This window comes from Anastrepha ludens, chromosome 3 (assembly GCF_028408465.1).
Source record: "Anastrepha ludens isolate Willacy chromosome 3, idAnaLude1.1, whole genome shotgun sequence".
NCBI classification, from domain to species: Eukaryota; Metazoa; Arthropoda; class Insecta; order Diptera; family Tephritidae; genus Anastrepha; species Anastrepha ludens.
In genome coordinates, this window is record NC_071499.1 from 126,097,862 (window position 1) to 126,123,376 (window position 25,515).

Genomic DNA, 25,515 nt, shown 5'->3' on the forward strand with positions numbered 1-25,515 from the left:
CCTCCGGCATAAACAAAAGCGCTTTTTCAGCCAGTGAACGCTTTTTTCGGCGATTGTCAAAAATATTTGCCCGGCTGCGCAGTAGGACGTCAAATGAAGCCACCAGGGAAAGCATCAAATAAAAAGTTCAGAAAAGTCAAGCACGTGCAGCGGCGCCCCTACGCATGCGTTGTGCGATGTGCCGGAAGGGTTGCAGAGCGCAGAAGCAAGCAACGCAGGTTCCTTGGAAAAACAATCGAATAATGGAAAACCTAAGCTCGTACGCTGGCACATACATACATATGTACATACATATGTAGATATATAAGATTCGGTTAGCCTGCATGGATTTGGGGTTGATTTTTTGAAGGCTTTTTCATTGTATTGCACTTTAATAGGGCAAAGGTAACTATGCAGCCTTGCAAAAAGAACAGAACACAAAGATAATTCGTTGCACTGTATTCGTTTTTAATATTTAAATTGAATGATCTGCTGTGAATGGTGGTGATGTCTTGTCAATGCCAGTGGCTTGAGTGACAGTTACGAGGAAACCCTTTTTCATTTTACCTTTTATGAAAGTTACATAAATTAAATTGGAAAACCCTAAGCCATTGTTGCAAATTGAAAAAAGGCTTAGTTGCGGAAGAACCACTGGACATGGGCAAGGCCACGCAGTAAGCTGAATTTACACATAAATATTAACTTAAGTACATGCAGAGTACAATATGCATATTTTAGCATTAAGCAAATCGACTCAATTAGATAAAAATCTTACAGTTAATAATGCATAAGCGCCTCAAAAGTCGAAAGCCAAACTAAATATTGGATAAATATATACTATAAAGGTGAATGTCTGTACGTTGTCCGCGCATCACTACGAAACGACAACACCAAATGACGTAAAAATGTTTATACTATACATTCATATTTTCACCCAATGAAGGTTATAGGCATGTTTTCATGATGGAACTCCCTTCCCACAGCCCCAGGCCGCGCCACCACTCTCATTCGTCACTAATAATCGAATATTTGCTTAAATTTAATCTATTTTCCACTATTTATAGCACACTCTAGACTTCATAATCCGCATAAGCTGTTCAACTATGACCCAAATGCAAAGTTCAAAACCGGATTGAGATAGAAAATTAATAAAAATAATTTTGCTTGATATTTTTCTGATTGGTTGTTTTGATTTTATTCAACGAGGCATAGCAACGGATGCCGGGTATTGTAATATTATGGTTATTAATAAAAAAATATTTTCTATGAAATTATTGTTTGTTATTCTTTTATATACATATCCTAAATCCCTCAAAACTACTCCTACGCTAGCGGGGCCGCGGGTTAAAGCTAGTATTTTATAAAAAGAATAACAAACTTGCAATCTTATGTGTTTTACTAGAGTTTATTTTTGTATCCCTTATTATGTAAATTTACCCATTGCATAGCAGCGCTTAGTGGCACTGAAATGTATTTATAATATACGCAAACAATTTGGAATGAAAATATTTTTAATCTGATAAATATAATGGCATATTTCACACTTAAGTAAATACTTATTTTTTATTCTACGTATAAGAAAGCATTAAGAAACAAATTAACAATATACATGTAAATCAATTTTATACACAAATAAAACAAACTCCAAAAAAATCGCTCCATCATATCAGTTTGTGGGTTTCTTATGTATATTTATCCACAACCGCAGCGTTATCTATTGTGTACCATTAATCGGCTCTATATTGCCCACAACTTGCGTAGGACTGAGAACCTGTTTAGCAGCTCGCGCAGCAGCACTTGTCACAGCCTCCAAGGCAGCAGGCGCTGGCGTATATGACACCGCATTGCCCGGTACATGAAAGAAGTATAACATAAAACCGGCAGCCAAAAGGAAGTGTGCGCCCAGTATGCCAATTATGAGGAATAGCGATAATTTAGAGTTACGAAGCGCAGGTGTAAGTACGATAATTAACACGGAACCAGAGAGTAGAGCGGCGGTAATGACGAGAAGCCATTGTAGCAAGCTAATCTGTGACTCAAAAAAATTATACAATTATAGTTTAAATATGTTAGTTGCAGCAGTGTGTGACCCACCTGTATAACCCATAGCACAGAAACGGGTATGTAAATAAATAAGGAATAGCCGTACACGCACATAAGCGACAATAGTGAGGGCGAGTAGTCGGCCTAGCGGTGTAATAATTATATATTAATAATATTTATCTGCATAAAAGTACGTGCGTTTCTATTCACACAAACTTACGTTCTCATTTTCTACATCATCGGTAACCGGTTTGAGACTATACTTAAATACCGCCCACAGCGCAATGGGGAAAAGATTGGCATAGATGAAGATGCAAGTGGCAGCATACGAAACTAAATGGAAATTGTAGCGCCAGTGGTAGTTATCGTTAGCATGTTGTAAATAGCTAGCTATGTTGCCACTTATAGCAATCGAGAAGATCTAGTTAAGACATTTGGATTAGTAAATATCATGAAAAATTTGTAAGTTACAAAGCACGCACCAGCGTCACGGTAATCCAAAAGGGACCATATAAATCAGGATTTTGTCCAATATTCGAACGCAAATAATTTCCACTAGCACGCTTTGGTATCATCGAACTCGCAATGCGTTCCAATACGACAAACGTGTCGACATTGAAGAACTGCTGATAGTATTCCAATGTTAGGAATGACACTTTGTTGCTGGAGCCCACATCTGCACCGCTGTCAGCGCCACTGCCACCACTGCCAGGCGCAGCTATATTCATGTTTCCGCCTCCACCTGCACCACCACTACCGCCTAATATGCCTGCCGAGTTACTCATATCATAAATCAAATCATTTAGTGCATCATTGCCGCGGTTTGCACCCGCAGAGCCAGCCGAGTGAGTTGGCGAGTTAACATTTATTTGCGCTGGAGGACTACTCATGCTAGGTGTGCTGGTGTAGTCTCGAAATTGCAACAAATCGTCGGAACCAGTTGATTGCATTTTAAATGCCTAAAATATGTCAAATTTGTGGTATTTTGCAGATATTTTGTGGTACTTATTATTGACACGTAAATGTCAATTTGAAAAGTTTACTTTGTGTTGTTCCTAAACTACGTTGACAAATCATATGTTACTGCGTTGCCAACCACTTGAAATCACACGCGTAAAGCATAGGGTCGCATGTGAAGCTTAAAATTAACTCTTCGCAGAAACCATAGGTTTCGTTTATCGACAATAAAGCGAAATATTTTAAGAAGGCTTTTGAGTAGCTGAATTATTAAAATTGCTATAGATATTAGAATTACTATTTTAATTATTAAAATAACTACTTTAATTATTAATTTTTTAATTATTATAATTACTATTTTAATTATTATATCTTTGATTCATTTGAAATAATGACACAAATTGAGTTTATTAGAATCTTGTCATCGATCTTTTCATAAAACTAACAGACAGTAATAGATGTTTAGCAATTAGCTTAATAGCAAATTAGCTAATTTACAGATTTTAAATTATGAGTCAACCAAAAAGTTATAAAAATTTTAGTGCTTTGAGAACCACATATGCTAGCAATTTTCACGAAAGTTACAATTAACAGACAATCAAGGAGCAGCATCAAGTCCCGATCTTACACCCCAACGGCTTACACTTGGACTCTTCGCCATCAATTAGTACAGTATGAAAAGTGTCGTACAAGCCTTGAAGACAGTCCACGTCAAGAGCGTCCAAAAACAACAACAACACCAAAAATCGTAGAAAAATATAGTATATTGCGTTCGAATATCGTCGAGTGGCTGAAAGAGATTTCGTAAATGCCCTAGGCATCTCATTTTGCAGTGTTAGCAATATTTTGATTGAAGTATTGGGTTTTAGAAAGCTGTGTGCGCCGCATTCGCTAACAATGGAACAAAAACACGTTCGAATGTGACTTTCTCAGCAACATTTAGAGCGTTTTCGAAAGGAAAAATTGGATTTTGTGAGTCGATTCATCAATATGGATGAGACTTAAGTCTTTCACAATGATCCTAAATCAAAACAAGAGTCTAAAGGGTAGTGTGAACCTGGTTTTTCCTCTCTAAAACGAGTTCGTGTTCAGAAATTGGTTAAGAAGGTGTTAGCATCCGTTTTTGTGGATTACTTGCAAACTTGTAAACCAATAAATTTTGAATATTATTGTAACCTTTTAGAACAGGTGAAGGAAAAAATTCGTGAATAAATACCCAGTGTTCAAACGAAAAAACAAATCGTTTTTATCAGGGCAATGCACCGTGTCACAAGATCAATTTGACAATGGCTAAAATCTATGAATTAAGGTTCGTATTTTTGGAGTATCCACCGTATTCACCAGATTTCTCCCCTGGCGACGTGGAAAACGTTTTTCATCAAATTATGAGGTCATAACAGCTGTGGAAGCGTATTTTGCAGCCCTTCCAGATTCTCACTTCAAGGGTGGAATTCATAAATTGGAATCTCGTTACAACAAGCGTATTGATGTTCAGAGACACGTTACTAAATAATAAAGTGTATTTTAAACCATAAAATTGTGTTTTCCGAACATAAACTTAATCGCAAAACTTATTGAACAACCTAGTAAATGTATTTTCGTATGTGTACTCTTTACTCATTTATTAAACAAATGCTACGGATATAATAAAGTATTGTTCAGCCCTCCATTGTCCTGGGCGTGAATATTAAATTAAATCCTTGTAGCGATTTTAAAACCATTTGTGCCTGCAGCACCAACACTTCGTTCGGATTTGACAATTGCACTTCGAAGTTCCGTAGAATCTGAACAGTTAAGATTTTCATGATCAACAATGCATATTTCCGGCCTATGCAAATATGTGGTCCTCCCGAAAACGGTATGTAAACATAGGCAGGCAAACGCTCATTTTGTGTATTCACAAAACGCATCGGGCGAAACAGCTCCGGCGATTCAAAATATTTCTCGTCATGTGCAAGTCCATACAAATTGATCCAAAGTGTTATGTCAGCACAGTAGCGCCGACCACCGATTACAGTGTCGGTGGTAGTCTGACGCCCTGTTAGAGGCACAACAGTATAATAGCGCAACACCTCTTTGATGAAAAGATCTAAATATTCCAAACGATTGAGCGCATCGACGGTTAGGTCGGCGTAACGCAATGAGTATTCTTCAATTTCCGCTATCAGTTTTTGTTGTTCCGCCGGATATTTGCCTAGGCTGTAAAGCACAAAACACATTGCCGCTGTGGTCGTGTCCACACCCTGTGTTTAAAAAAAATATATACATATGTATACATTCAGTAGTGTCTAAGCAATTTTGCGGCTTCACCACTCACCGCAAAAACAAACGTATTCACTTCGTCGCATATTTCCGCCCTCGTTAGCTTCTGCCCATCAATTTCAGCTGTCAATAGTGTGTCCAACAGTGTGCGACGCTGTTTGCGTATGCCGTTCTCTGAGGTTGCAGGTGACAAATCCAGCCCAAACTCTGCTTGCAGTTGAAGTGCTTCGACACGCGCGTCAATCACCGAAATCATCAGCTCGTTTATCACTGCTAACGATGCATACAGCTCGCGACACATTTTCGTGCGTCGGAATATGAAGTCTAAACCCAGCAGTGGGTTTATCATGCGTTTGAAAAGAAGTTCACTCGTCCTGCAGCATTTCAAAGGCACTTTAGAAATTTGGAAACAAAAATAAGTCAGATTCTGCTACAAATTACCGACTTGTGAAAGGCGTGCGTATAACGGTTGTGTGGATCTGTAAGCGAATTCAATTGCTTGCCCATTGAGGTTTCTGAAAACGGGTATAGAAAATTATTAAAAATTGTTTAGCGTCTCCAATAGCTTGTCGTTTCATACCAATAATCGCATCCAGTGTGCAGGCGAAGAGACACTCCCTTACTTCTATGGGCATGCCAGCAGTTGCGCGTAGTTTGCGCACTAGCTCATCACCATACCTTGCTATTGCAGGTGTGAAGCCGCTTAGTATATGTGGATGAAAAGCGGGACTTAATGCGCGGCGATGGGTTTCCCAATGTTTACCTGGAACGAAGATGGAGAGTTTGAATGATACAATTTCTCAACAAGACAAATTTTTAGAAAAATTTCCCACACTAATTCAGATTTCTTGAAAAATGTACGCATTTTATTGGCCCACTTAAAACCTTCTTGCGAGTACTAACCTAAAAAAAGTTCTTTTTAATTTTCATATCTTACCATGACTTATCAGCAGACCATTGCCGATCAACACGCTCAGCTGTTGAAAAGTTGCCGGTCTCGTTAGTGTCGGGTCATTCAAAGCTTCCCGCGTTTCCTCTGGATTATGCAGAAAGACCCACAATTCGGGTCCGAGCCATAAACGGTAGGTTTCGCCAAATTTAGAACGTAAATCTGCGATGCTTTGAAATAAAGCTGTGGGCGTGGTAATAGATATTTAGTTAATGGGAATAGGAAAAGATATTTAAATGAAACAACAACACTGTGAGATGTTAAATTGATTCTGGCATTATCTTGAAGCTACATTCCTGCCATAAGGTGTGAATATCAATGGTAACTTTGACAGCTACCGAAACATAACAATTGGAAAAGCGATCATTCATTTATGCTCATCCCATATATGGTATCAAAAAACTGTATAAGATTATTTTTGTGAACTTTTTACCTACAGCTGATCTCCGGGAGCTCCTCTCAAAACAGACGATTTGCGGTGACTACTATATCTCTGAACTGGATCCACTAAAATTAAAAAAACCAAACAGATTTCGTTAAAGTATTGTTAAATCTAGTAATTAATCGAAGGAATAAGGAAAATAAATTGTTTTTAACAAAATGACGGTTACTCAAAAAAAAACAAAAACGATTTTTTACCAAAATTTCCGCCTTAAATTGTTCATAAAAAAATTATTTATTGGTGAGAAAAAATCATCGATTAATTACTAAAAAATATATTTAGAAGCTCGTATTAAAATTTGGACCTATTGGTTTAGCCGTTTTCGAGTTTTGTTGGTCACCGACTTTGAAAACACCATTTTAAACGCGCGTTTAAAGTTTGAAAAGCACTTTACATAGGATAGGAAACGCCTTTATATACTTGCGTGTAACTTCGAAAATATTCAGCGGAACGATATTAAATTCTGTATTCTTAAATATTTGTACCTTAAGAAAATAGAATAAAAAAATCGATTTTTTGAAAATTCTAACTGTATATAACCCTTAAGTATATTTCGAATATTATCGGAAAGACCTGAATTTATATCCGTCAAAAGACTGTTACATACTTTAACAGCATTCACCTAAAATGTATGCGGAGTATTTTAAGCTATTACAAAGACAACAACAGTTTAAAAACAACAATTTACCAAATTCCAAAAAAACTTTCATCAAAATTTTCGATTTTTTAATCAGAATTTCTAGACATTCTCTTAAGTTAAGCAGATATAACTGCTCACCGTGTACCTACATACATAAGGGCGCAGGCTTTCTGATGCCTTCAGTTAGCGAATCATACATACATATACAACTCTACCGCACTCCTTGCAGTTACAATGCAAGTGTGAGTCGACTGCTGTGAGAGCAACCATAGAGTTAACAGCGAAGGGGAATTAAGTGTAAAGATCACCATCATCCAATTAGAACTTGTAAATGGGAGTTGAACTAATTTAGAGATCACTACGATTGCTGAAGCTAACTCTAGTAAGTATATGGTATTTTTGTAAGCTTTTATTCTTAGTAAATAAATATTTTCAGTATTGTAAACCATTCAATTTAGATATAATAAAGTGTAAGTTGGCAGTCGCTCAAGAATCACGTTGATTTTTGACAATTTTTTTGCATTTGATTTTGAGCATTTGGTTTATTTAATTTTAAACCTAACGCACATACATCTATAGCTTTTCTTATGGATAGCTTAGGATGGAAAAATTTAGTGATTGTTAATTAAAAATTTCAAGTGCAACTAGTCCGACCGCGCGCGCTTTACAATAAAGCTTCGCCAAAGAAAAGTTGTGGAGGCGGCAATCTGCTGAAATTTTCTGAATATAAAAGGTGGCGCAAAATTAATCACCCTATCGGAAACTTTATAATTTTTGCAAATGGCGTGGTACGTCACTTATATTTGGGAATTGTGAACTAGACAGCTAAAATATACAAATAGACAAGTAATGGAGTGTCTAAAGATCCAAATAAAGATTTCCGGCACTCAAAATCTTTTTTTTTTAGAAACAAGTTAATGAAAAACAAAAGTTAATTAAACAGTTTGTGACATCTACGATAGAGGGCCTTTTCATTAATTTATTTTATTTCATTGCTTCGCGACTTTTTTTTTTTTAATATGCTTATTATTTCCGCCCCTATAAGGCCTAACCCTCCAGGTATAACATTTTTTGTTTACTTCTGGGGGTCTACCTTTTTACCGTTAACTTTTTTAAAAAGTTACAGACATGAAATACCAAATGATAAAGAAAGTGTTTTTCTAACAGTGGTCACCCCTCGTCAGGCAATGGCAAATCTCCGACTGTATTTCCTCTATGAAACTATCTACTGTTCGAAGGTGGCATAAAAGTGTAGGTATTTCCATTTGTGGAAAAACGTCAAGGCGCACACCACAAATATGTAGGAAGAGAAGTTCGGTCAAACACCCCACAAATGATGTCATATATATATATTAATTTCCCATGGCTCCGCGTGGGAGCAGAGGTCCACTAAGGATGTAAGCGCCAATTATTATGCGAAAACTCTATTGCCAAAACTCCAACAGCATTTTCTACCAAGCCAGAGGTGCTCATAAAAATCATCTACCATTTCGACGTCATTGGAAGCTACAACTTTACTCCATCTTTCAGCCAGCATACGGATACCTCTGACGAAAAATTCGAGTTCTTTTTACTTGATCCGTTCATTGAGCCAGTTTACGATGCTCTTGTAAGAAGTGAACCGCTCTCCAATAAGGGCTGACTGCGTTGATCGGAACAGATGGTAATCCGAAGGTGCAATGTCTGAGGAATACGGCGGGTGGGGCAAGATTTCCCAATATAGTATTTCTAAATATTTCTGGACCGATTTAGCAACGTGTGGCCTGGCGTTGTCACGCAGCAAAATCAGTTTGTCATGTCTACCGTCCCATTCCGGCCGCTTCTCTTTGAGAGCTCAATTCAAACGCATTAGCTGCAGTCGGTAACGATCGCCAGTGATGGTTTCAAATGGTTTAAGGAGTTCATAATAGATGGCATCCTTCTCATCCACCAGATTCATAAGCATGAATAATTTTCCCCCTGTCGATGGACTTGGTTCACCTGGCAGACTCCATCTTTTTCGACGCTTAGGGTTATCATAATAGCTCCATTTTTCATCGGCAGTGACGATGCGATGCAAAAACTTTTTCTTTTCTGCCGTCTAATTTTTTCGGTGTCCCTTCGCGGCCTTTTTCACTCACGTCGAAATTTACACTCTTTACAAGTTGCATTTGGTGGAGCGAGATTACCGCAAATATTTATCAATATACGATACCTTTAAACTGCACTTTTCTTTAAAAGGTAATAATGAAGCATGACTTCTCACAAATGTTGTTTTTTGGGAACGAACGTAGAAATTTTTGACGTCAGATAAAAAAGAATCTTGACGCTACGAATATCAACTACTGCGATCGAGACCCCACATATACACCTCCAAATCACCAGTATATTACTAGAGCGAACACAAAAATAGTATCACCAGCGGCAAAATAGTATAGCCCTCTTTTATGAAGGCGGAAATCTATTACCATAACCAATACTTAATTTTTATATTTTATTATTATTCTCCCCAATTTATTCACACTTACATTCGGGCTTCAATTTATCTAACATTTGCACATTACCGACCAATGGCAAAGCCCATGGTCCTGGTATGCGACGGCCGACAGCATAAATTTGCCACTTGGCGCGTATGAAGTAGCAGAGAGCGCAGGTTAAAAATAAAATCAACACCAATGACATGACTTTTAATTAAGTTATGAACTATTTTCAACTTATTTCATTTTAGTTAATTTCTATTATTCTATTATTTTTTATTTATATCGTTTTCTTCTAAAAGTCCTCAGAGCAACTTTTACTGGTTTTTTTGGTTTTAAATTTGTTAAGCTAATACATTTTTTTCGTGCAAACTTGTTATAGTCGCTTTTTAACGTGGTTTTCTTTATACTTGTATATATACTTTTTTATGTTGCTTCAACCCGAACAGTTACATTCGCGATAAAGTTTTGCGTGCACTACATACGATTGGCCCAGCGAGACTGACTGCAGAGAGTGTGCATTAACACTCTGCTGAGTGTATGTACGTAGTTGCAGAAGCCGGTGATTATTAAAGCGATATAAAAAATATGTACAGTACTATCTCGATAATCCGGACACGCGGTAGTCCGGTCACATCTATAATCCGGACAACTGCATAATTCGGACAGTTTAACATTTTTTACTCTATAATCCGGACATTTTTCAAATTTGCTTCGCAATATGTACATACATATGTATTTTAATTTTTAATTTGCTTTGTGAGTTTTTCCTCAAAATAGCAGTACTTTAACAACAATATATGTATACGAAATGCAACAGCATAAATCACGCGTTGTGTTTATTCTTTAGTGACAAACTGAATTGAGTGGACATTATTATTATGAGCAGTGGAAAATTTAATAAAGGGGCTCATAAAACCCTTACTCTTCAGAAAAAATGTGAAATTTTAGATCTCCTTGATAAAGGAAAATCATTAAGATGGTTTGGAACAGAATTTGGTGTCAACAAATCTACTGTTTTTGACATAAAAAAGAAACGTGATGCCATTAGAAAATTCGCGACTAAATGTGAAATGAAATAGTACATACTAAATAAAAAAAATGTTTGATTATGTACAGATGTACATATTATTATGTAAGTATGATTGTACTGTATTTAATAAAACTATTTATGTACATACATATATCGGAATTGCGTTATGTTCATTTCAAAAAAACAACGTTTAGTTGAAAAACAAAAATCATCTATAATCCGGGCACCCCCATAATCCGGACGACCCCTAACATTAAGGGTGTCCGGATTATCGAGATAGTACTGTATATGTATGCATGTACGAGTATGCAGGTATTTTAAAAGATCCAGCAACAAGAGAGCCGAACGCGCATACGGCAGACAATAAAACTGTGGTACTGATTAATATTAAAAAAATATTAATAGGCTGGTGCATATTTATATACTTCAGAGGTTTTTGGGCAAGGTTTATTCTGAAATTTATGATTTACGCGTTGATGCCGTCCTAAATATGTTTTACTGCCTTTAAAAGGCAAGAGTTTTTTTTTATTTCAGCAGAAATATACTCGGTGATATGCCATCGCCTGTGGAAGAGCGACTACTTAGACTTCTAGAAAACTACTCTGGATGCCCGCAGCGAACATTAAACCTAGAAACTGCCACCGAAGTTTTCAAGAAACGTCTTTCTTACGTTTTTCTTTTCTTTATTTATTATTTTTTACTCTTACGAATGCGGTCAACCGTTTAAAAAGAAAACTACTTTTTTGAATATTAATAAATCTACATAAGAGTATCTGACAGTCCACTCAACCACCAATCAATCAAAACAATGCACCGCAACAATTTAATGATTAAGACTTCAAAGCGTCAACAACAACAAAGCCTGTTTCTATGTCGTACTTGATTGCCTGCATACAGACTAATTAAATATGATTATCAGCGGCGGTAAAAATGAATTTTTAATCAATCCATATTTATTTACCATATAGTCACATAAGCCTAAATTGCAGTTTTGCTGAAGGCAAGCATAAAATTTTATAGTCAATACGAAGGCTGCTATTTATATTTCTGGTATTGAGCACTTCTAGTGTTATCGAGGCACCAACTGGCATTTTCATTGAAAAGTTTGACATATTTTACTATAAAGTCGCTCAAAGCGTTTAGCTGGACGAGCCAAATTAGTGTTTTTACAGAGGCAATGGAATTAAGACGAGCACATTTTCATGCATTTATTTTTCACAATTTTCGACTTGGATAATAAGACAAGAATGATTGGATGAACTAAAATTATTATACGGCGAGCAAGCAACTTCCTATTCCTCTATTTTTATGGTCAAAATTTCTTTTCCTAGCTTTTTATTGTATAACAAAACTAGGGAAACACTTTTATACAGTAATGGGGATATTAACTAACAGGTCAACTTAAAAAATTCAGTAAAATGACGAAATAGTAAAATTAAGTCTCTTGTAAGTAGGCGACAAAAAATGTCGATACAATCGAATTACTAAAAAATCTTAAGCGAATTTGTTGTTTGGTGAGATTTTTTTTTTTTCAAATATGCTTTTACTTATTGAATTTTTAAAAACTACCTAAACTTTATGTCTCTTTATCCCAAAAAACAACATAAGTTCCTCCCCAAAGAAATTATTCACTGAAGTTGTATTTTCATCAATAATTTATTTTTCCTTTTTCCCATCCAATATACATAAATTGTTTTCATTCATGTTTTTTTTTTTTTTTTTTTTTTGCTTTTTATGTTTTGGTTATGTTTATAACATTACATATTTTATATATATTTATATTTCATATATTTTTTACATTGCATATCTTTAAATTTCTAATTATTTATTTATTGTATTCATATGCATATACAATTTTAAAGCAAGTACATATGGGGTACTAACTAGATCACATTTAAAGCCTACGTATAAATGCTACAGTTATCAGTTGTAACTTTTTGTTGTCAAATATCAGAGTTTGTTTTGCAAACTGCATTACGAATTAACAAATTAACAACTGCCATCTGTGCCGCTCATGTCTTTCAACTGCCAATTTACACGGGTCAACCGTCAGCCGTAGGTGTTAGAACTTTTAACTGTCACTTGTCAGCTCAAAAGCCTCAGCTGTTGCACTCAAATAGTTAAATGTGCTGTGCAGACGCCATTTTGAAACGAAAACACACATTTTTTTTCTATATTTAGAATAGAATTGAAGAATAATTAAATTTTTTAAACCGGTGCGAATAGATCACGTCATATATCGCCTACGTTACAACGTTGCATGCCTAGCTGAGCTAAACCACTTCCAAATCGCCGACTACATCAAGCTTCAGCATTTTAAGAAGACTGCGCATGTTCTGAGGATGAGCCCAAAGGAAATTGTAAAACAGATCTACAATAGTAAGCTGCATGTGCTTATAAAAGGGATCTCCCAAGGAAAACCTGAATTGATACAGTTAATGACGTCGCCAAGATCTTTGTACTGAAAAACTGAGGGATGTCTGCAAAGGATCGAGATTCTTGGTCGAAGTTATTGAGGGAGGCCAAGGTTCAACCCGGTCCGTTATGCCCACAATGATAATAATGCCATTTTTTGCAAATTGTGTGGCAATATTCTTTGAAGTGTACAAATATGAGCCGCGAAGGTAAGCAATAACCCCTCCCTTGACTGCTGTAAGACTTATAACTCTCTGTGATTTGTCACACCTTTAACTTCTCAACAAGTGTCTCGGCTTACAATTTGAATCGGAAAATCGTGTGTATATATTTTTTTTCGTTACTGTCTTTGATTTATTTTTATGTTATTTACACAACAATTTTTCGCAAACGTTCAACCCTTATCACAAGTCTGTTTTCAGCTGCAAGCTTTTTAACTATCAGTTTTCGACAAATATTCATCGAAATTTGCAACTGGCAATTCAATTGTCAATTGTTCAACCAGTATCTGTGCTTGATATCTCTTTGCAGGCCAAATTTACTATAGACGATGTAATTATTTGAAAAAAATGTCTTACAAATAAATGCTGGTGTTGTCAGTTGTCACATATCCGCTGTTAGTTCTAATAATCGTCAATTTTTTTGCTTTACATGTGTCAGCTGTCGTATGGCGTTTATTCGCTTTTCTCAACTCACCAAACGTCACATTTGACAAACTTTTCTATTACTTGAAATGCCTTTTTTTTAATTTCCTAAAAATAAATGCTGGAATTGCCAGTTACCACATGTCCGCTATCAGTTGTAAGTCTGTTAGTTGTTACTTAGCAGTCGTAAAATTTAAGCTTTAGATGAGTACTCTGTCATCCGTTGTAAACTTTGTAGCTGTCAGCTGTTAGTTTTTGTTTGCTAGTTTTCCGCGACCCAATTTTTTGTTTGTTTTTAATTTTAGCTTTCACCTATCCGCTGTAAACTTTGTAGTTGTCAGTTGTCGTTTGTTATCTTTCCGCCGCCCAACAAATGTCACATTTAACCAATACACTTTTCTATTGTTTAATTTTTTTCATTTTCTGTCAGCTATCACTGTAAAACTGAAAGAGTCAAATTATTAATTGACTCATCCTTCATTATTTGCCTTCCTTAGTTAGCACTAATTTGATATTTTTTTCCATTTTGATAAGGAAATATAGGTATAACCTAAATTTCACACATTTGTGTCTCATAAAATTGTTCTCAATTTATTTTGTTTACCTATTTTATTTATTAATAAATTTGTATTACTTTCTCATACAAATTTTATGAGTATTGTATATATAATATTTTTTAACATTCATCCATATATGGTATTACACCTCCTTGCTATGCAAATAATTGTTGTTTTTATCTTATTAATAAGAATAATCCTAAGATCTGCTCGTTGGTTTTCGTTCACATTAAATACTTCTTTTATTTTTAAGTTTTATATTTTTTTTATTTCAATATTTTAACATTTTCTCGCACATTTAATAAATTTGTATTTGGTTTGCTATTTTCCTCATTTTAAAAATCATTATTTTCATTGAAATTACTTTATTGTATATTTTTATATTTTTCTATATTTTGTTGTATTTAATTGAAAAACTTAATTTCCGTTTCTCTATATCTCCCCATCCCTTTGCTGCTTTTTGTATTTTTATTTTTTTCTTTTATTTATTCTTTTAATTAATTTTTGTGCATTTTACTTTTATTTTTTCACAGCGTGTATACATATGTATGTATGTGTAATGAGTAATTAGGATAATCACTATAACGAAATCAAAAACGAAATAGTTTTTAATAATTACTTAAATAAGCGCTTGAAAAAAAGTCAACAATCTAACCTCATTTTCATGTCTTAAAAAATTTTGCTGAGCACATATTGCTAGCAGCATTTTCTCTCAACACATCTTCGGCGCCCACCTTCAGTTTACTACCGAATAGCAGCGACCTCGATGGAAAAAACCTTCAAACAGGGCAAAGTTGTTAGCATAGTATTGCTCACTACTGCCATTCGTCTCCAGTTGCATGCTGTTTTGCAAAATTCGCATCAGCTTGAAGTGTCTAGCCACATTTGCTTCTATCGTTAAACAAATTTATAGAAATAGATAATCGCATGGAAAAATATTACTAAATGTGGTATCAGAGTATATTTTGCTCACATTTAAATTGTCTTCCACATGAATTGTTGAAAATTATTGTACCGAAATCGCACCAATTTTCTTTTGTGTTGATTTAAAAGTAGATGTTTCCGCGCAAAAATGTTGCAAAACACGTATCGCTGGCAACATTATTGCACAGCATGTAAACTTATCTATCATCTACATGTCGCGCAGAAATGTAACAACAACATTTATATCGCCATTCCCACTTCAGTCGGATCTACGCTATCGCAACAGTTTGAGTTTACAAATACCCGGTAGAGTTCTGTCACTTGAATAGTAATAACCAAAAATGTATGTGGAATGTTTATGCTGTTACAATAGCATATGCATCTTACCTAGTATATGCTTAGCATTTTATATGTTACAAAATTGTTATCAGCGACATTTGATAACAGAGAAAACAGAAAATAAACTATTTCTATATGAGATCAAAAAGAAATGGTTGATCGATAATTTGTTTCAACACTCGGTTGGACAGCTTTTTTAAACCTTCGGTTGGGTGCCCGGGTCTGGCCTTTTTTCGTCCTGTTCGAAAATCTATAAATCCCGGGGCTATATCCATAAATCGATAGAAAATTAAAGTTTACTAAGCATCCTGGAAGCTAAAGTCGTTAACTATAAAGGAAATATGTTAAATTCAAATGTAGAAATATGTTAAACATGAAAAAAGCAGTCTGACCAGACCCGGGTGACCAACGGAGGGTAAAGAACCATGCTGCCATGCAGGACTTCGGCATTTTTATTTTATTTTAATTTAGATAAGTAGGCTTTTAGTCTAGTACAGTAACCAAGCAGAGTGTGGATTTGTGAATGTCAAAGGCTTCTCAAGCGGCAACTCAAGCACTTCGCCTGCAGTAGATAGTGATTCGTTTCCGATAACGTCATTATCGGTACTAAAATATACAAACTGAAAGTGTTAACCGTTTCTCGGTGAATGCGTCGGCACTAAGGTTGCTGTGCATATACATATTTATGTTAGACCTCGTCACAAAGCTAATAGAAATGATTCGGGTTTTGCCCGAACAAGGACGCTGATGTACACCATGTTCGATTTCATACGATTTTTAGCATAACTGAGAGACGACTCAGCAGTGAGCTGTTGTTTATTGTCTGTAGCTCAATAGAAAACTCTTCAATCTCTGCTCTTTAAGCGAAAGCACAAATAACTCCCACTGTCTACATTAGGTCCTGGCACGGCAAGCAAAACTCTGTGTATTTAAGCAACAGCAAACTCGGTTTAATTTAATAAATTTCGTCTCGCGTTTTGCTGAAAATTAATTTATAAAAAAACTTAAAAATCAAAAACAGAACCAAAAAAAAAGAAATGTATGCATTTTATTTATAAAATTCTGTTTTATTTATTTCATGCACTTATTTTTATTTATGTAACTAAGTGTAAATATGTATTTTACTTTTTTCGATTTGTTGAGAACTTAACTTCTGTTCATTTTTTTTTTTTTTTTGCTTTGTTCTTTATATTTCTTACCGCAACGCGTGAGACATACAAAAGTTCGCAAACAAAAAATTATTAATAAAAAATGTTGCAGTTTCCCGCACTTAACAGTGTTTATGTGTGCAATATTTTACAAAAATACAAAAATTCATAGTATTATTTATTATTTAAAAAATATAAATATATATGTATGTATATGTAAATGTAATATATGTATTTGTATATGTTTATGTATAGGCATGCATTGTATTCGTATAGTGTTTATGCTTATAAATATGTATGTGTGTGTTTTTGTGTTTATTTACATAGCATTTAAGTTGTTTGTGTAAAAAATTGTTTACTATTTTTTTCTTTTTTCAATTATTATTTTTCTTTACTAATCTTCTTCGCTTATAACTGTTTGTTTTTTAAGCGCAACACTTTGGGTATATTCAATAACGCATTATAATGCGCAACGTACTTTTGCAGTGTTGGCAATGCGTTCAGAAATGCAAATATGGCAGTACTGCAAATGCATCGCGTTCCAAAACGCCATTTTTGTATCAAACGTCGCGCATTATTTGCAGGAAAAATTTTAATACTGCCAATCTATCAATTGCAACACTTGTCACATTGGCAGTGCTGCCAGCGCTGCAATTACTGCGCATTTATAATGCGTTTCTGAATATACCCTTTGCCTTATTTTTTGGGATTCTTTTTTTCTAATTTTGTTTTTTCGTTTTTTGTTTTTGTTTGGACTCCACTTGAATATTTGTTGTTAAGCGATTTTGACGAATAACAATTTCTGCAAATTTTTTATGCAATTACTAATTCTTATTTCTTACTTTACTTTCTTAAATAACAGCCTGTCAAACAATTATAATGTGTACATAATAAAAAAAAATATGTTCTTTTTATATTAAATTATTTTGTTCTAAATCTTATTTTTAAAAATATTATTTAAAAAATGTTAATTTGAAATAACTAAAAAAAGAAAGAAAGCATTTTATATATAAATTTGTATGTTTGTTGGTTTATTTTAAAACTTTCACATAATGCAAACAAATATTACAAAATAAAGTACTTAAAAAAAGTTTTACTTATTTTAAAAATAATTTTTTGCTGGCGAAAGCAACATCTTAACAGCAATTTGTTTTAAGCGATTTGTTTTTGTATTTCTAAAATAATTCGTATTGGTTTTCTTTTAATAACTAATGTTATGTTTAATATATTTGTATGTGTATGTATGCATGTACAAAATATATATATAATGTTTTGTTTTTCTACCGCTAATTGACAGCAATACACAAATTTTGCACTTAACAACTAATCAAATCAAATTTGGTATAAAAAACAGTTAATAACTTTCTTTTTTCAAAACAAATGCTTACACTCGCACAGCTAGGCATTAAAATTCCATCAATTTCGCAAAATTTACGATAATAGTAGGCGATATACATAAATAATAATTTAATCCAGTTTCATAATAATTTAATTTTCACGTAATTTTAATATCGTACAATTTTACAAAAATTATTCAATTTTGTAAATTTTTCTCAAGTTATTTTATAATTTTTGCGGAACTCTTATCGATTTTAAAATACGTAATTTTAAAATACTGTAAAGCTTTAAGCGTGAGAAAATCGATAAAAAACATTAAAAGAATATGGAAAAAAAAGTTCACTTAATTAGCTTTAAATTTGTATTCGTGTGCGTTTTTTTTTTTGATACATGAACATTTTGTAACTAAAAAATATACATAAAAAATTGTAAAAAATATATATTTTTTTTTTTCGATTTTAATTTTTATTGGTATACAAGTTTTCCACAGTTATAATCAGGTTTGTGGGTTATTGCGCTTAAAGGCTTACAAAAAAAATTCATATACTTTTTACAATCTTCAATAATACGTTAAGAAATATTTAAAAACAAAAGCATTGTTTACATCAGAAGCTTTTTTTACGATAATCATTCCAATGCAACTGAATATTCAAAGCAGTTCCGCAAAAATTATAAACAGCAGAAAAATCTTCACAAAATACCACACAATTGCTAATTTTGCAATGCCACTAAAAGCCACATTTGAACAATTTACACAACTCAATTGGTTTTATAACTGCTTACATATTTTTAGATTAGCAGTAAAAGACGTTTTGAGCTTAAAGTTAAAAACAGCTTACGTGCAAAACTAGCCGAGATGCTACAATACAAATAACGGATTATGGCAAAGCAAAACAAAAATTAAACAATGAAACAAAAACAAACAAGAAACCAAACATTTAAGGAGCGCAAAATTGAAAAAAAAATTATGAAATGCGCTACAACAAGAAAAGATACATATATGAAGAAGTTTGTAAGCCAATTATTCGAAATTTGAAGCGCAGAATTCACACTTAAAACAACATAAGAGGAGTTTTTATTGAAGGAAGAAGAAACTCAGGCTAAGCCAAAATTAAGCGCAAAAAAGATTTTACGTGAATTTTTTAAACTTTATACACAATTCAAAAACAAAATATTTTAAGCATTTAATAAAATTCCAAAAGCAGAAAACAAGTAAAAAGAATTTTAATTTAAAAAATTAAAGCAAAATAAATTGTTAGCAAAAAAAACTTTAATTTAAAAAATTGTATATCAAAAAAATTTTAATTAAAAAGATTTTAATTAAAAAAATGTAAATAAAAAAATCTTAATTAAAACAATTTTAACTTTAAAAAATTGTAATTAAAAAAAAATTAGAAACAAAAAAAATGTAAATTAAAAAATTTTAAAATCAAAAAAAAAATTTAAAACAATTCGTTGTTTAAATTTAGTAAATTTATTAAATATAATTTTTTATAAATATACGTAAAAACACACAGCAATAATGGGTTAAAAATATTATAACAATAGTTTTTAGCAGTTTGCACATTTAAAAAAGACAAAAAAACATACAAAAACTAATATAATTTTTTCATATATAGAATTACAGCAGTACAAGAAGCGACTATTTCAGACATAGAATGAAAACATAATTTTTCTCTTTTTTGCAGACTTAAAATCAGCAGCGCAAAGTAATTGTGTGTACGTGTTCTTATTAGAATCGAATTTTTATTGTAATTATTTTTTTGAATACCAATAATGCGAATTATAAAAAATTTACAAATATTCTGAAATTTTCAACTTTATATGGAATCCACTTTGTTGTTTGTGTTGTTTTTGATATTTCAAGCAAGTTTAGTTAGAAAACTAATAAAAAACTAAAGCACTTGGGAAATTCAAATTTTTGATTTGTTGTACAGTAAAACCTCTCCTGGGCGGACGCGCACCGTCAGTCCGTTTTTGCTCTTCCAAGAGAGGTGTCCACTCAAAAGGGCGTAACTTCTGCCGATACATAAGATTTGATATAGAAAAAAAAGTCCGCTTGAGGAAGTAGTCCGCCTAATAGAGGTGTCTGTTAGAAGAGGTTACACTGTACTTGGTTGTAAAATCAGATTTCACTTCTTTCTATTGCTCTTTGATTTTTTCGATGGCTTTCACGATCCTCATATTTATATTTTTGTGCTGAAATTCTCAAACCTTTTACATTTGCATTTTCTCACAATTTTACAAAATTTTTTTCACAAACGCTTTTTTGCAAATGTTAGTATTTTTTTGCCACGCTTGCAATTTATAATATTTTTGTATTTAAATTTGCTTCTTGCTCACTTATTTTTACAGCAGTTTCTTTTCTAATAGTTCATAATTTTTAATGCATCAATACAGATCACAATCAACGCTTTTTTCGTATGAATATATAATTTTTTTTTTTGTTTTCTACGTTTTACGTTTGCTTTAGCGCTGCACTACTATGCAACAATACTACTACACAACTACAACTACAACAAAAATAAAACAGCAACAGCCACAGCAGCAACAAACTACTCTAGCATAATAACAACAATAACCAGCATCATAATTATATTTATCGTTCGAGATTTATATTGAAAAAAACGAGAGACGAAGAAATTAAGAGAGAAGATATGAGAATACAAAAACGTGTATAAATAGAAACGCTAGAATACTATTTTAAAAATTGTAACTTTATAGAAAATAATTTTCCAAAAAACTTAAAATCTTCCATCATAAGCGGTGTAATTCGAGATCACTCAGAATTTTTGCTTAAACGAACAACAAAAATTTTTTCAAGTTATTAAGAAAACAAATACAATTAAGCCAAACGACAAGAAAAATCATATGAGGAAGTTAGGAAAAATACGTGAAGGAACTACTAGAAACGCAAATAGTTTTCAGCACTTTGTGCTCACATCCGAAACACAAATACTTTGAAAAAATTACACAGAAGGAATATAAGTTTTTTTTTTACTTTGTGTTGATGCCTTTTTGAAAATGTTTCGTGGCTCGCAATTCATTCACAATTCGCGCACACTACCACCCATTCCCTTCCCTGCCACACAACCACGCTCACTTGAAAGCCTTGAAGAAATTATCACGAAAATTCGCTTTTGAAGCAAATAAGCGCGCAAGAACATTTCGTTTTAAAACTTTAACTGTCATGTATAGCTAGAGCGCGGCGGTGTCCGAGGCGGTGGCTGTTGCTGACGCTGCTGACCACTGCCTGTGCGCGTGCTCATGTCTTTGGGAATGTTTTCGTTGGCTGTAAAATTATGGGAGTCAACAATTTGAAAATACCGGGCCGTGTGAATACCTGCTTACCTGCCGCAGCGGCACCGGTGGCAGCGGCGGCGGCGGATGCAGTTGCCGTTGATGTTGTTGTTGTTTGCTGCTGCGAATGCATTGCGTTTTGTTGTGGATGATGCAAACTGCTATCGCCGGCTTTTGACGCTGTGCTGCTCAGTGTACTGGATGGCGATGGTGGAAGCGGTGCTTGCTTTTTTGCAACCAAAGGCGGCGTTGAACCGTGCATGTGATGTTTGGTAGCTGTTGCACTCACATAGTGATTCAGGTCATCTGCAGCGCTGCTGGCGCTATTGGTGTTATTGCTAATGCTGTAACTGCTTGTGGCAGGCATAAGCAAGCTGCCGCCTCCCGTAGGAGATTTATTTGCTAAACTTATACTAGAAAGTGCTGATGGTAGCGGAGATCTTTGAGAGTCACTGCTCATTTCGCCCGAATATCTGGAAAGGATATAAAAATATAGATTAGATTAATTTATGACATAGAAATTAGGTGTTAAGGAATTTTAGTGCAACATGGAAGATTCATTAAATTTACGCCAACGTATTTTTGTTTATTATCGAAAAGGTATTTTTCACATCAAGATTTACTAGTTTATACTATTAGGATATTTTGTACTTAAGTGAGCGAAACTTTTTTTATTTTTATGTATATAAAGGCTGTAACTAAAACTGTGCAGATTCTTACAATTTTAGGATAAAGCACTTTTCTACACCTAGCCATACTACACTAAGCGAAATAGCTCTGTGGGACTTTGAACAACCAATTTTATTGTAATAAAATAATCGGTGGTTAAATCTTTTTACCTTTCGGCATAAGGGGAGAAAACAAAAGGCAGAATAAAACTTGTTAAAGGATTTGTTAAGCCTTTTATTTATAAAATTTAATTATTTTCAAGGGTGTATAAGGAAATAGGTACATATGACAAAACTAATATTAAATATAAGAAAATAATAAATATTAAGAAAATAATACAAAACAATATTTAAGTTTTAAAATATTTTTAAAAATAGCTTGTATGTCCTCTGTTACTAGTCGTCGTGGTATCAAATTTACGAGTGACTAAAGACCAATAAGGGCGATTTTTCCCATTCCATTGAACAACTTTTTTAAGTTGCAAAAGGCTAATAAACTCGCGTCCGCCTTTATAAACTAGAATGCTACAGAGGTTCTCTCCATTGGACGCGAAAAACTCCTTTGCACGCTTAGCGCTGTCATTGGAGCATTGTCCTGTTGATACGTCCAAGACTCAACGTGAAATTCCTCGGCAAAAATTTAATTAAATATTATCCAAGACGTAATTTTCTGCGTTCATCTTATGCGAAATAAAACAAATTGTGGTATTGCCACGGTAGCTAAAAGCACACCAGGCCATAAGAGAGCCACCGTGGAAGTTTCGGGAATGACGCGTTTGTCGTATTTGGCGAATATCTCTACAATACTTCTGACAACTATCAGTCCCATCGAGATACATTTCCAACGCTAAAAATGATGGATTGTCATTCATGGTCCCAGAACTTATAATTATAGGCGAATTCAGATGTAGTTCTTTATGGCGTGGTGTGAGCTTCGGTTCAGCTAGTCTATTTTGATATTTTAAATTCGTATCTTCACTCAAAATTTGCTGTATTCTTCGCTTGGTAACTTTGCGAGAAAGTTCACATCAAATTTAGTTAGCGCTGGTGTTTTTATCTCCTGTCATTAATCTTAGGCTTTGGATCAGTTCTTAAATTTGTCCATGTCCATCAGGATTTTTCAAAAAGTTTTTGCGAACTGAGACTCCTGATTCACTATAAGCTATAATACTAGGACGCTCCTCGGTAGATAGCTGCGTTCCTCTTGGCATAGTGTCGTGAAAACTTATTTTGCCCGCATGAACCTTATTTCTCTGCTAATGGAAATTACTCAACTTATCTTAAGCAATATTTTAAATTGTGAAATGTGTATAAGAATATCACGCAATCGCCACAACAAGAAATAAAATCTCAACGAAAGCACTTAAATAAATAAATAAATAATTGGCGCGTACACTTCTGTTAGGTGTTTGGCCGAGCTCCTCCTCCTATTTGTGGTGTGCGTCTTGATGTTGTTCCACAAATGGAGGGACCTACAGTTTCAAGCCGACTCCGAACGGCAGATATTTTTATGAGGAGCTTTTTCATGGCAGAAATACACTCGGAGGTTTGCCATTGCCTGCCGAGGGGCGACCGCTATTAGAAAAATGTTTTTCTTTTTCTTTTAATTTTGCTTTCACCGAGATTCGAACCAACGACCTCTCTGTGAATTCCGAATGGTAACCACGCACCAACCCATTCGGCTACGGCGGCCGAAAGCACTTAGCCTTGTAACTATTTTCTTCAAGACACTCAAATTTCAAGCAACGTTCAAACGTAACGGAATTTGAAGCAAAAGACAAAATAAATTAAAAACACCGCTAGTTCGTGCACATATTTCAATACATTACAAGGCAACTCAAGAAATATTATGTAGCTATTTTCGCAGAAAAATTATGAAGCTGGTTTGTCCCATATAGCTATTTCGCTTAGTGTATGAAGCAACTCAAGAAAAAAAAATCTTTATAAGAAAAATCTTATTCAGCGCCTTTACCTATACGCCAGCTATAAGCTATAGCTAACAATTTTTTTAACCTTTTTTTTTTTTTTGTTTATAACATTTCCCTGCATTTTAGCAATGCAGAAACGAAAAGTAATATTTTTCGATAAAAAGTTAAATTCAGCTCGCATACCAGCATACATATGTACATAAATCACAGCTTAGCTTTATATTCAAAATATTTTTATAATTTTCTGACATCAAAGTATTCTAAGCAGATGCATTATGCCTAAATAGAAATAATTTGGTCATAAATCGTTTCCGTAAAGCACAGCTGAATAGTTAGAAGATATTTTACAAGTTTCGCTAAAATAAGTATTTTACTATTTGCTTTACCAATTACCAAAATATGAAGCCAATTCGAAACGTATTTAACTAATTCGAAATGAAAAGCAAACATTGCACTTTGCTGTCAAAAAAAAACGTAAACCCTTAAATGGATTAAAGGGTTTAAGCACACAAAAACAGATAATAGAATTTCACGTTTTATCACGCCCAACCAGCGGGGAACAACTTACTTGATATTTGTGTATTCGCGCCCGACTTGTAAGCTTTGCTCTTCGGCACGTTTGCGCTGTACCAGCGTTTGTATGTAGTGTTGAACAGCATAATAAACAAATTTATATTGTGCTTCAGTTTGTACTAAACCAGAACGTTGGGAGCGCAACATTTGTATTGTGCGCTGTATATCGATTTCGGTGTCTAGACCTGGGGGAGCATATACAAACATACATACACTCAAATTAATACAATTCTATTACACCAGTAGACTTTTTTAAAAGTCTTACCATATCTATCGATTTGATCGAGAATCATATCAATCACAATGAATGTGCCCGTACGACCAATGCCAGCCGAGCAATGCACGCAAATGGGGCCCTGAAAAAATTTAATAAAAAATATGAAATATGTTTAAGTAATGTGTTTGCCCTTCACCGAAAGCACAAACTTTAACATTTTTATATTCATAAACATTAAAAAATTCTCTCCTCTCCCACTTACCGGCTTCTCGCCCGCCAGCGTCAGCTGACTCTGCTTCGAATTGACATCCTGCAGGAAATTCAGCACGCAACCCGGATCCTGCGGCACACCATGATCGGGCCACACTTGAAAGTGATAATGAAAGATGCGACGATCGGGTTTATCGCGCCAAATGAATATAAATTCACGTAGCGTATAATCGCTGGTTTTGTTTTCTGAGAGGCATTGGATTTTCGCTGGGCCGAAGTGTCGGCATTGACCTTCATCCGGCCAGTATTTGGCACATTTACTGCGGTCTGCAAGGAGGTTGAAGGGAAAAATGTGACTAACAAAATAAAATTAAAATATACGGGTTTTTTGGAGCGCGCTGAATTATCGATTTTATATATATTGATTTTTACAAGATTCAACGAAACTAATTTTATGTCGATTTGGTGCAAGCCTTTTCAAATATTCTTAAAA

General features: G+C 34.2%; 3 protein-coding genes across 7 annotated transcripts in view; all 3 read right to left on the reverse strand.

Moving 5' to 3' along the window:
- Positions 1 to 1,472: 1,472 nt before the first annotated feature.
- LOC128856749 (protein YIPF1) lies at positions 1,473 to 3,093 on the reverse strand. Its single transcript, XM_054092065.1, has 4 exons — positions 2,505 to 3,093; positions 2,243 to 2,443; positions 2,074 to 2,166; positions 1,473 to 2,008 (listed from the first exon to the last, which is right to left on the reverse strand). The coding sequence occupies exons 1-4, from the start codon at positions 2,970 to 2,972 to the stop codon at positions 1,694 to 1,696; spliced, it is 1,077 nt and encodes a 358-aa protein (XP_053948040.1). The 5' UTR covers positions 2,973 to 3,093; the 3' UTR covers positions 1,473 to 1,693.
- A 1,479-nt stretch (positions 3,094 to 4,572) lies between these two features.
- LOC128859055 (probable cytochrome P450 311a1) lies at positions 4,573 to 12,160 on the reverse strand. Of its 2 annotated transcripts, XM_054095743.1 has the most exons (6): positions 9,780 to 12,157; positions 6,179 to 6,373; positions 5,822 to 6,004; positions 5,687 to 5,756; positions 5,297 to 5,615; positions 4,573 to 5,222 (listed from the first exon to the last, which is right to left on the reverse strand). In XM_054095743.1, the coding sequence occupies exons 1-6, from the start codon at positions 9,931 to 9,933 to the stop codon at positions 4,638 to 4,640; spliced, it is 1,506 nt and encodes a 501-aa protein (XP_053951718.1). In that variant the 5' UTR covers positions 9,934 to 12,157; the 3' UTR covers positions 4,573 to 4,637. The 2 variants fall into 2 exon arrangements, with proteins under 2 accessions (XP_053951718.1, XP_053951719.1); XM_054095744.1 differs by lacking the exon at positions 6,179 to 6,373 and having other exon boundaries at positions 9,780 to 12,160.
- Positions 12,161 to 16,997: 4,837 nt separating this feature from the next.
- The window catches only part of LOC128859056 (tyrosine-protein phosphatase corkscrew), a 75,570-nt gene continuing 67,052 nt past the window's right edge, over positions 16,998 to 25,515 (reverse strand). For 3 of the 4 annotated variants that reach the window (XM_054095747.1, XM_054095745.1, XM_054095748.1), the window contains 5 exons: positions 25,075 to 25,349; positions 24,861 to 24,951; positions 24,591 to 24,780; positions 21,478 to 21,899; positions 16,998 to 21,418 (listed from right to left, as the gene is read on the reverse strand). In XM_054095747.1, coding sequence (XP_053951722.1) covers positions 21,315 to 21,418; positions 21,478 to 21,899; positions 24,591 to 24,780; positions 24,861 to 24,951; positions 25,075 to 25,349 — 1,082 coding nt within the window. In that variant the 3' untranslated portion in view covers positions 16,998 to 21,314. Of the gene's footprint in view, positions 21,419 to 21,469; positions 21,900 to 24,590; positions 24,781 to 24,860; positions 24,952 to 25,074; positions 25,350 to 25,515 lie in introns of all 4 variants that reach the window. The other variant, XM_054095746.1, reaches the window with a different exon arrangement.